Here is a 12,110-nt window from a genome sequence, read left to right as displayed (position 1 = left end):
GATCAAGCGAACCAACGGCCATCTTCAGATGGCCGCCCCTCCCTGAGCCTGGTTCTGCTGGAGGTTTCTTCCTGTTAAAAGGGAGTTTTTCCTTCCCACTGTCATCAAAGTGCTTGCTCATAGGGCGTCATATGATTGTTGGGGTTTCTCTGAATCTATTATTGTACGATCTACTGAACAATATAAAGCACTTTGAGGTGACTTGTTGTGATTCGGCGCTGTATAAATAAAATTGAATTGAATTGAATTAAAATCCTAAGTGTGCTGATTGGTGGACAAGCAGACTGGAATAGGGAAGGGAGCAACAGCACAGTTCTCTGGGAAAACCACCAAAAAAAATTGAAAGACAAAAAAACAGAGTATGAAACACACAGACAGTGACTGCAGTGGACTCGTCAGTGTTTTTAAGATTTTTTTTCACTTTAGCTCTCTCTCTGTTATAACTTTGCTGTTCTCTGTGGCTGGCTGATAGATTAACAGCAGCACAATCAATCAGTGGCCCGTTTGCACCACATACTTTGTACACTTCCTCAATACTGAAGAAGTTACAAGGATCAGTTTTTACATATTAAAAAAAAACAGGGCGAGAATGTTTGGGATTATCAGTTCTTTTAACTTCACAATGCCCAAAGGACAGGGATGGCTCACTGATCAGCTCACTGATGTGGTGGTAATGCAATATGGATTTTTTTCTCATCCCTGTTTATGTCAGATGTGCACTCAGCCACCCTGTCATAAAAGGATCTCCCACTGAGGTTTAGTTATTTTTATATCCCGAGTTTGAATCTGTGGAATGGAAGAAAATGTATATATTTTCCTTAAATTTTCTACTTCAGTCTAGTTTTAAAACTATGCCTAAAAGCAAACAGCAAGTCATTTTTAAATAAATTTCAGAATAAAACAAAATAAATTAACCACAGGCAGCCTTTTGGTGAGCTTTTTTTTTGCTGGTCAACTTGTGACTGACAAGTCATTGGGCAATCAGCATCTCCTGGGCAATTTTTGTTTCCCTTATAATGGCCATAAATTGTAAATTTGGGCTCAGTGTTTTATTTGTTATGACCCATAAACTCATAAAGAGTTTTTACTGAGGTCTATAAGAAGAGGAGCCAAGTGCTATTTTCCCATAGACTTTTATGCAATTGGAAATGTTTGTTCAACCACAGCAGTCGCCCTCTGGTGGTCATTAAATATATTGCAATTTAAAGGGCCTTTCAATTTGACTTCACTTTTCAGACCCGGAAGATGTCCACGTAGTTACGGTGTCCATCAGATTTTGGGACACCTCTTTTAAAACCACAAATGTTGTGCTGCAAGAAAAAGTCTCCATCATCAAATTAAAAAAATAATAATTGAGGTGGATCCTCCAGAGATCAGGAATCTCTCTTTAAAATTGATGGCCCTCTATTATGTAAGAGGTAGTGAGATATTTCAGCATGGACTGAAGTGGTGAGCCAGTGAACAGTATCCTCCCTAAAGCTGCACTGCCAGCATAGATAAAACTGCTTCAATGTGGCGTGGTCAAATGCTGATGTCGACCTACAGAGATTCTTTTTTTTTTTCAGTGATATCCATGTTTGCTTTGTGTGTAGGTCCAATTCATCATAACTGACAGGGTCCCAGACTTCCCTACCCTGTACAAAGTTTACAGTCACCTGCAGGTGATAGCACACATTGCTGACAATACACAGAAAACACAGCATTCCCACGGGCACTGTGTCTTAAAGAAGTACTTTTTTTTTTTTTCACTGCCTTAGTCAACATTTCCCTGCCTTCCCTTCTGGTAATTTGTTAGGGCTACATAGTGACTTCTTACCTGCAGGCCTCCACATTTTTTTTCTTAATTTTTGAATCAGCTTTTGGCTGCTTCATCACCTAAAGAGATTGCTCTGCACATCAGCAGCCACGTTGATGATGAAAGAACGGGTAGGGTTTGGCCATCTAAGCCAGAAAAAAGTAATTTTGCTTCAACCACAATAGCCAGTGCCATGGCTACCGATATCAAAGGGAATTAGAACACTGTAATGATCATAATCCAGTCACGCAAATTCAACAGCATACATCTTGCACACTCTCATTTAGAGTGTCTCTTCTTAAGACTTTAGCATGTGTGCACTGTGTTCAAATCCCTGCTTATTCTCTACTTGTTCTGCAGTTCTGAAGGATGCATGCAACAGTGCTGTGCAGGTTTAACATTTGGTAAAGTACAGTGGGAGGAGGCTACATGGGTCCTCCTGGCACAAACAAGAGCCAGGATGAAAACTCCCACATAAATGACATCAGCTTTTCAAATATACACTTTAATTAAATTTTCAAGAGAGAGTGGAAAATTGCTCTTAAGATGCTTTCAACAACTTTTTGCCGCAAGCATTAGAAATATTTTTTAAATAACTTAACAGAAAGTAAAATAAACAAGTTGTTCATTTGAGTTCTCATATGAAGCACTGGAATGTCTCTTTTGTGGATTCTTGGAACAGCTGTGCTTCCTGATAGTGGATTCTCTGATTGTGGCTATTGGTGCATGACAGTTTTTTGTAATTAACTGATTTTCCTGAGTAAACATGCTGACAATGTGAATGAGAAACAAATACCGCCTTAAAAAAATCTACTTCACTTGCGACAAGAGAAACCGCTTCTGTCCGCCGATCCAGGAACTTGAATTCTTTGCATTTCAGGATACTTTCCTTTAACAAACGGTAAGCATTATACATATTGTCCTTACAGAGGCGGTTTCTCTTCTCGCAAGTGAAATAGATTTTTTGAAGGCGTTTGTTTTTTTTGAGGTCGCGGATGACGTCAGCAGAAGGTGATTGGTCACTTGCAATGTTGAACCTGGAACAACATTATTTATAATGACGAGGGAACAACACAAACACGAGGATATCAGATCGTCCGTTCCGGGCATGTCTCACCGGGGGGAGGCCCTGGGGCAGACCTGGGACATGCTGGAAAGATTGTATCTCTCGACTGGCCTGGGAACACCTCGGTATTCCCCCGGATAAGCTGGAGGACATGGCTGGGGAGAGGGAGGTCTGGGCTTCTCTGCTTAGGCTGCTTCCCCTGCAACCCAGCCCCAGATAAACGGAAAAAGATGGATGAATGGACAATATATATTTAGATTATTCTTTACATGTTTTTTATGAAATAGTGAATGGCCAAATTCATTTTTAGAGATTTTTGTACAACGTGTAACAAGAAAGAAGAAATTCGACACATAAGTCAAAGAACCAAAAGAAGAAAGAAAGAAAAATAATCTTGTCACATTTTAAAGCCTTTATTGTGAAAGCAACACATTTTGTGTGGTGTACCAACTTTTATGCAGTGTCATGTGAGACTCTTTTGGCATACAGATCAAAAATATATCTTCACACATCATCAAACTGCTTGAACAAAACCACACTGCCTGGTTCTGCCAAAGAATAAATCATTTTATTTTAGCCAGTTTATCGGTAAGTTTGGGAAAAAATTTGAATTTCAAATAGTCAAATTTCCGTCCTTCTTTCAGTTTGAAACATTCCCTTGTTGCTCTAAAGAGTAAAACATCATGCACAGATCAAGACCAGAGTTTTATATAACACTAGAATGCTTTGTTTGTATTTATTTGAGCTAAAAGTTGAAAATTCTTTTTTTCATGCAGATATAATATAAAACGTACGTGATCAAACCGGCTCAGATTTTAATGATAAGTGCGGAGTGAATATTCATGAGCCCTTCCTGCTTTTCAAGCTCTGTTTGTTTTCTTTTTAAAGAAGCAGCAGAGCTCATGTTGCTGTGTCTCTGCCAGGAGACCAGACAGACAAGACAGATATATTCACGCAGGCTTGCTCTCCCCACGCTGCCCAGGCAGGATGAGTTTGCCCTTGTAAAGAAATGCATACACATGGATGTCTCTGATACCCCTGTCCGCTGGAGTAAGGCATCAGGCCCTGTTAACGCTGCTACTATACATGCTTCACTAGACTTATTTTGTAGCTATCACTCCTCTGTGGCATTCTTTAAAAAGAAAAATTGCAGTATCCAAGGATGTTTTCCTTCACCTCCTACTTCCTCCTCCTACCTTGTGTCATTCCCCTTGACTTCTAAAGCATTACATCCTTAAGCAGAGTCATTTTCAGATGAACTAATCTGCCCTCCCAAATCCCGTCTTTCTCCTGTCATGGCTGTGCTATCAGATCCTGGGGGATTGATGGGCTGCCGGTAAGAAGACTCCTGCTTCAACCTCAGTAAACCGAGCACTAGTTATCAATTCAGTCCAGTATCAGGGATCGGAAGAGTGCACCTCATTTGACGGCCTTCACCTATTTTTAATGGGTCCTCTAACCTAAGCCAGTAATTTGAAACAAGAGGGAGAACTAAAGGGTAGAAGAGTTGTTCTGAAAGTTTTTCTTTTTTGTTTGAACAACATCATTTTTTTTTTTCAAATAAGCTCCAGCAAATACTGATGTAAAATTTAGTATTTTGGTCTAGACAGCCCTAAAATGTGATGTCCACATATGTGGAGGCCAGGTCCTAGGAGGTTAATGCAATATCTCTCAGGCTTTTCCTGTAAAAGCATATTTTAAAAGCAAACTGCCTTATTAGAAACACAGGAACTTAACAGGGCAGTTTTTCAACATGATATTTATCATCTGTACAAGCACAGGCTTTATAAATGGCAGATCAAAAATATATAAGGAAAGTTTATATTGCAGTTTTAAATAGGTCAGTAGCAGTGGTTCAGGCATGAACAGGGTGTCTCTTAGTACCGTGGCAGAGAAGATATGTTGCAGGGGCATCCGATGTTCCAAATATATCTTCTGTTCCCGACACTCTGTGTCCCAATAGGCCTCACAATAACTTGGGATCTCTGATCACTGATGGAACAATAACATTCTTACCATTCTCAGGTGAAACATAATTTCTCCTGTAACAGAGTTGGATGTCAAAGTTTTGTATATATATAGTATTTGTTGATAAGGGAACAGTCGGTTCTCATAGTCAACTTGTTGGAGACCAGAGCAACTTGGACAAGGTTTTCAGTGATTATTACCAAGTGGTTTGCCTGGATTGGCAAAGCAAGAGTCTCCTTCATCCAGATCAAGAACATTTGGGCATCCAGAAAGATGACCCTGACTACCAAGATCCAACTGTTCAACTCCAAAATGAAGTACTGCTGTACAGGGCTGAAAGCTGGAAGACAAATAAAACCTCAAAATGCAAAATCCAGAAATTCCTCAACAGCTGTCTCAGAACAACACGTTCTCACTCCCAAAGCGTAACATTTTACGCTAGGTGACAAATCGTCAACATATTACGTTTTCGGCTACCCACCACGTTCCTAAATGACGACCTCGGAAAAAAGAGGAAATATGAGAACCGTCTGGACTCCATCTACACATGTTCGCTCTTTTTCTTCAAATCGCTTAGAAACACGCTATTTAACATCATTATAGTCCTGGTTAAGATCAGGAATAAGGTTATGGTCAGGGCTAGGGATAAGGTTAGGTTTAGGGCTGGAATACAGGGCTGGAACGTCTATTACAGCGGGAACGTCATTGCACTGGATTCCAACCATAACCCGCTGCGTACCATAAGAACGACGAAGGTCTCCTTTTGCGTTCCTCAGGAACGCCGCGGGATGTGACAAAACGTCGACATGTTACACCTCGGGAGTGAGAACGGGCTGCTCAGAAAGTTTCTTCACATTCGAAGGCCAGATACAATCAGTAACATCAAACTAGGGGAAAGAACCTGTCAACTCCCAGTAGGGGAAGAAATGAGGAAGAGAAGATGGTGCTAGGTAGGGTACACTTTGCGCAAACCGCCAACCAACATCACCAGGCAGGTTCTCAGGTGGAACCCCAAGGCAAAAAAGCAAAAGCGGGGCTACCCAAGAAACACCTGGCGACAAGACTTCGTGGCAAAATCAAAAATGATGGGCTTACACCTGGAACCATCTAGAAAGAATGGCCCAGGACAGAAAACTCTACCTTTGGCGGCCCATACCCTGGGAGGGGTGACAGGCAGTAGTAGTAGTTGCCTGAAGCGGAGAAATCTCTATGGTTTCATCCTTACCCCTTTCGTATTGCCATTTCATTGTGAAAATGTCTTTTTCTTGTTTCTGCAGTGTTATCAACGGTTTGTAGCCTTGAAATATTTGCAATTAATAGGACATTTACTAAGCCTCTGTGTTATTTTGCACTCAAATTACCATCTTGCTGCAACTACTTGAACATTTATGTAGACGTTTCTGAATTTCTGTTTCAAATGTACGAATTTCTGACTGGACTCTGAATATAAGTTGTTAATGTAAATTTCTCTGTAAGCAGACAACTGCAGATTTGTGATTTTCAGGGATTTATCATAGTTAATCGCTGTGCTGTCATAGATTGCATGTAATTGTCAATTTGTTCAATGATAAGCTGATAGCAAGTTGACTCCATTGTATTCTCATTTTATTGCGATCTTGACACACCTATGTATTGAGGCCTGACGACAGCAATTGATTGCAAGTCTTTGTAGACAACAAGATCACAAGTTTGTTGCAAAAGATTGCAATAATTTGTTCGTGTAATGGTCTCCAACCACTGTGTGACTGTCTGGGACAAAGCCTGGGACAATGGGATTTAGCCTTCTTTTTATTCTGATCCACACATTTGGGTGATGTTTTTAAACTCAACCAAATACATGTATTTTGTCTTGTTGTTTACTGTTGAATTTATATGCATGTATTTATTTGACAAGAATATATTTGATGTATATGCCTATTTACATTTTAGATTTGAGTCATTTCCTCTTTTTTCTCTTGCAGAGTCGGAAACATGCCAACAAAGTGCGACTGTATTACATGCTACATCCTGTGGATGGAGGTTGCCCTGCCAAGAAGCTCAGATCAGACAATGTGAGTCCTGTGTGAATTCTCTTCATCCTGCTGTGTGTTTGCCCACAGCCTTGGTAATCACCGAGAAACACACACACACACACCTCAGCCCCAGTCCACCCCTGCTGGTCTCATATGGAAACCTTTAATGGATTTTTCACAACAACAGCCGTGAGACTCGCTGGCCCCTTGTGCTTCAGAATAGGTGACTGATAAACAGCGTTGCCACATTTTTAGACCAATGAACAATGCGATTGTGATGGCACTGCTGGCGATGCCAGAGGACGTCAACCTTGCATCAAACACAAAGGCGCATTGTTTGGTGTCCGGCCCTCACAGCCATTACTGTCATGTAAATTTGAAGCATGCGATGTGTCTGACAGACACAATTATGTGTGACTTTTGTTCCTCTTTTTCTGCACTGAGGAAGGGTGAAAACACGCTTCTAACATCCTCTTTGCAGCTCTGCCAGCACACAGATAAGCATCACAGTGTGGAAATTTCATGGTGGGTGCTGATATTTGATGTAAGCGTCATGGTGAAAGGTGCATTTCCAATCCAAGTCAAGTTTACAGTTGGAGTGTGGTGGTGAAAGACTTGAATGTAGAAGTGGACAGACTTTGATGAAGAGACAGGGAGAGGTCTGTGCTTTGATTACTGAGGGTTTGCCAGCTATCAGTAAAGAAATCTGGGTTTCTGAACCAGATAAGGACATGTCAAGGGATGCTATTGCATTCGCTTGCTGCCTCAGCTTGTCATCTAATCCTGCTGCTCTTGTTCTTTCTCCTCTTGTATCCATCTACACGGGTTGGGAAGATGTCACACGCCTCCATTCTCTGTGTTCTCTAGTTTTGGATAAGTTCCTTTCCTCTACCTTCCAAGCATTCCTTTCCTGTTTCCTTTGTTTTCTCTTATTTTACTTTCCTATGTTTTTTTTATTCATTCCTCTTCTACTTGAATTTCTTGACCCTATCTCCTTTTTGGTCCTAGTCTATGTTTTTCTACTTTTTTGTTTCTCTTCCACTGATTTCTTTCCTTTGTGTTTCTCACTTACTTATTACTGTTTTTGGTTTTGATGCATTTCTTATTTCATACTCCTTCCTTGCTTCCTTTTTAACCTTCTTTCTTTCCCTTCCTGTGTTGCTATTTTTACATTAGATATTTTCTCTTCTTGCTTTATAAGTTTTTTTCTCCTCTGTTCTTTTCATTCTTTACCCAAAACTTTTATTCCCCTCTTTTTTTGCCTTTACTTTTCCTGTCATCTGTTTTCTTTTATTTAATTCTCAGATCATTTTCTTTCCTCTCTTCATTTCCTCTGCACTCGTTTTGGGCTTCATTTTCTGGTCCACTTTTCATTTTCCCTCTCTCTTTCTCTTTTCTCTTTTCTCATTATCTCTGTTTCTTGTTTCTTATTTATCTTTGTTTAATATGTATTTTCCTCTTTGATCTTTTGCTTTATCATTTGTTCCTTCTTTCCCTCCAACAGATGTCACTATATTCAGAGTTTTGTTTATAATAGATTTTCTTCTCTTTCCTGTTTCCTTTCCTTTCCGTACTTGCAGACACCATTACCTCTTATACCTTTAGTGTAGTTTTCTCCCCCCCTCCCTTCCATCACAGTATAACTTTTTATGTGATTTTTATGTGATGATGTGATAAGAACATTGTACACTCTGACAAGCAGAAATGTGTGTTACCCATTAGCATAGTTCAGTCATGACTACTATAGACAAAAGGAAACTCTTACTTTCATATGCGGTATGATTGTTTTAGGTTCTCTTCATTTTTAAATGGACGTATTGAAAACGGTAGATAAAAGCGTCATCAGAACAGAACAGACTACCAATAACAACAGACATGACTCTGCTTAAAGTTATCAACTGAGCCATCAGCTGATATGGGCTGGAAGTCAGACTAATGGGATAATGGGCAACCACGCTAAATATAAAGAGTATGAATCAGGTGGAACCTGATAGTCACCCTGTTTGCTGCCTGAGTCAACTGGCTTCTTGTCCAGTTCCAACTCTGACAGTTTTCTCTTTTCTTGGGAACCTGACTGGCTTTCAAGATGACACCCAACAAGAAAGCAAGGCTTTCCATGTTGTGGAGAAGTATTGTAGTCCAACTTTGACTTTTTTTTTATCCTGCTAGACTTCCTCGTACCATTGTGTTCCTCAGCTGCCTGTGTCATTGTTCTCATCGCTGCCCAGTTCCTCAGCCTCAAAGTGGCCCAGAGTCAGGCAACACCATGCCTAAACTGGAGTCAGCTGATGTCCTCTCTTAGAGCTCAAACCAATATCAGAGTCATTTCTTGAAGTAAACCCCCTGGATCCAGAGAAGCATTTATGGACCTGCAGTCCAAATATCAAAGCTGTTAGAATTTTGTGTGTAGCTGTCAGAGTTTGTGTCTGTATTGCAATGGCTTTGTCACCACCCACAGCCAGAAGATGGCTTCTACATGGACCTTGTTGTATTACTACAACATCCTTCCATTCTGTAGCATTAACATGGAGGGGGAGTTCAAATCAGAGGAGCTTGACAAGTTTTTCTGCTGAGCTGACATTGCAGGCTGCTTCATATGAGGGAAGTTTGTGGTATGTAGTGATGTGTCGGTCGCAAACGAAACAGCTCTTAGAGCCGACTCTTTGAAGTGAACGACGCCAGCCGTGGGTGTTTTTTTTTTTTTCTTTCTCTCAGCTTCTCTCTCGCATTTTTTTCCGCTTCACTCGCACGCGAGCCTTGTGCTTGCTCTGGGAAGAGGGGGGAGGGGCGGTAGTTACACTCGCAGTAGCACAGGAACAGAGCGAGAGGGAAATAGAGAGAAAGAGAGCCAGGAACAACAATGTCACATTAGAAAGGTATAGTAATCATCCACAACTATTTTCAGTTGCGGATGATAAAGGATTCAGAAAGTTAATTCATGCAGGCCCATATGACAGAGAATCTTCCTTTTATTTTCATATTTTAATTTATATTTAATTGTGTTGTGGTTTGCAGTGTTTTGTGTTGTTTCACTTTAAATTTGTTTAAAAGGAAAAAGCTGAAAATTTAAATAGTTAAAAGGTGAAATGTAAACAGGTGTTTTTTTTATTATATGATTTATTTATTACATTTTATGTGGAGTGAATAAATAAAAGTATATTTACGGTGGCCCCTAGAGACAAAGCACATACAAACTCCAAAACACGTACAAAACACAACAGAAGTGCTCCAGGATGCTAGGCGCAGTGTTGAGCTTTTGTTACCTAGTGGCTACATAGGCCAGGAAGTACCAACAACCAGATTTGGTATGTGGTAGTAACAGGTAAATTAACATTTTTTTAAATTATTTGAATATATATGAGTGCTTGTGTATAAATACACAAACAATACACATATGCTTTCAATTGTGTAATTTAAGTGATGTAGGTAGCTCTGTTTTGGAAGTTCAGTTAACGCTAGAAATGTGCTTTGGAGTTTGTACGTGATTTGTCTCTAGGGGCCACCGCATATATTTATATATATAAATAAAACCACTTTTTTTTTAAAGTAATTCCTTTTGTGCATAATTTTATATTGTTGTTAATAATAAATTAATTAAAGCAACAAAACAACCTGAAGAGCCGGTTGGGAGCCAAGCCGAAAGAGCCAGTTCTCTAAAAAGAGCCGGAATTCCCATCACTAGTGGTATGTGTGATCACACATGTGATGCAACTTATAGTAGGTGAGGTCTGGTGCTGGTGTGGTATGGAAGAGTAAGAGTCAGGATGAAGACAAGTAAAGGAGAGATGAGGCTTTGTTCAGTCTTCATATACACAGATATGTCCATATATGTAGCTTGCTATCGCCAGTGTGTGAATGGGTGAATGACTGAATGTAGTGTAAAGCGCTTTGGGGTCCTTAAGGACTAGAAAAGCGCTATACAAATGCAGGCAGGCCATATAAAATGAACGATAAGAAAATGAAATATCGCGATAGAATATGGGTAAAATGCGCATGCGCAGTGCCTTTGTTTTCATACGCACATGGCAGAAAAAGCATGGCGGCAATGAGAAGGGCGAAAGCGGATCGTTGAATGAAACGGATGAAAATGCTGCAACTTCAGTGGTGTGGAACTGGTTTAGCTTTCGTCCGTCAGATACACAACAAAGCACTGTTTTTGGTAGAGCATGCTAGCGGGCCGTCGTTATTACCGTGTTTTTTGGAAAATACAGCACACTGAATTCTGGTTGTGTTTACTGACTTCGAAACGATTTTATGTCGTACACGGCATTCGAAAATCTGTCAAATATTTTAGTACGACTTTGCTAAGCTACGAAGCCGCACCGCTTGATGGATTGTCGGAGCATTACGGGTATTGTAGGCACGAGTCTTGTGGAGTGATACGTACTGTGCTTCAACATAATATTACCGTATTGCGTGTGTATAACCTCTTTTTAAGTTTTGTGGATATTGTACATGGTTATGCTGAGGATATATTGGCCAATTTCCACTGGAAATGCCTTTTGGTTAAACTGTCAGCAAGGAATTTGCATTTGCACCGTAAAATTTTTATATAACTTTAATGCACATAAAAAACAGCTGCTTGTTTAAGGGAAAAATACATTGATGGTTTTTTTTTGCACTAATAAAGTTGTAGAGTTGTAAAGTATTTTGTTTAGTGTCAATTATATCATTATATCGTTATCGCAAAATTTCAAATGTATATCGTGATAAGTATTTTTGGTCATATCGCCCTGAAGACATTCTTTTGATTGAGAAGAGAAAAAAAATATTATATATATATATATTTGTAAACTGGGTGAACAGAGTTGAGTTTTTAGGGGCTTCATTGATGCCTGCAGAGGAACAGAAAAGTTTCTGCCTACCTTTGATTAAATTCAAAGTTCTGAAGATGCTTCACTGTGCTTGTGTGTGTTGCTCGGTTCCAAATAGAAAAGTAACATTTCACATTTATTTTTTGTTACTACAGTTGTACAGTAAAAACAAAAATGATTAGGCATCAATCAAATTTGAATTCATAGTACAGTAGGTTACATTCCAGGTGGCACCCACTGCTGACAGTGATTTTATTGCTTGTAACGAGATGCCATCCACAGGGAAAGCACCATCAAACCTGTCTATAGAGACAGGCTCCCTCCCCATCGGCATTTTACAGATCAACTAATAGGCACACGGACCTCTGTAGAGGGGACAGAAGGATCTCTAGTTCATGTGGTTTGATGCAGAATCCTTTCATTAGTCTAGAATGAGAGCCAAGGGACCCATTTGG

At 39.9% G+C, this 12,110-nt stretch overlaps 1 protein-coding gene across 1 annotated transcript in view; it reads left to right on the top strand.

Moving 5' to 3' along the window:
• Positions 1-12,110, top strand: part of LOC146620843 (zinc finger matrin-type protein 4-like) — a 149,391-nt gene that overhangs the window by 48,101 nt on the left and 89,180 nt on the right. The window contains exon 3 of the mRNA XM_085367094.1: positions 6,791-6,880. Within this exon, the coding sequence (XP_085223220.1) occupies positions 6,791-6,880 (90 nt within the window). The remainder of the gene's footprint in view (positions 1-6,790; positions 6,881-12,110) is intronic.

The sequence above is a fragment of the Diplotaxodon limnothrissa genome, linkage group LG12, assembly GCF_057381915.1.
Source record: "Diplotaxodon limnothrissa isolate DT_005_m linkage group LG12, D_limnothrissa_male_GT1.1, whole genome shotgun sequence".
Lineage (NCBI taxonomy): Eukaryota > Metazoa > Chordata > Actinopteri > Cichliformes > Cichlidae > Diplotaxodon > Diplotaxodon limnothrissa.
The sequence above is the reverse complement of the archived record's forward strand: the minus strand, read 5'-3'. Positions and strand labels throughout refer to the sequence as shown.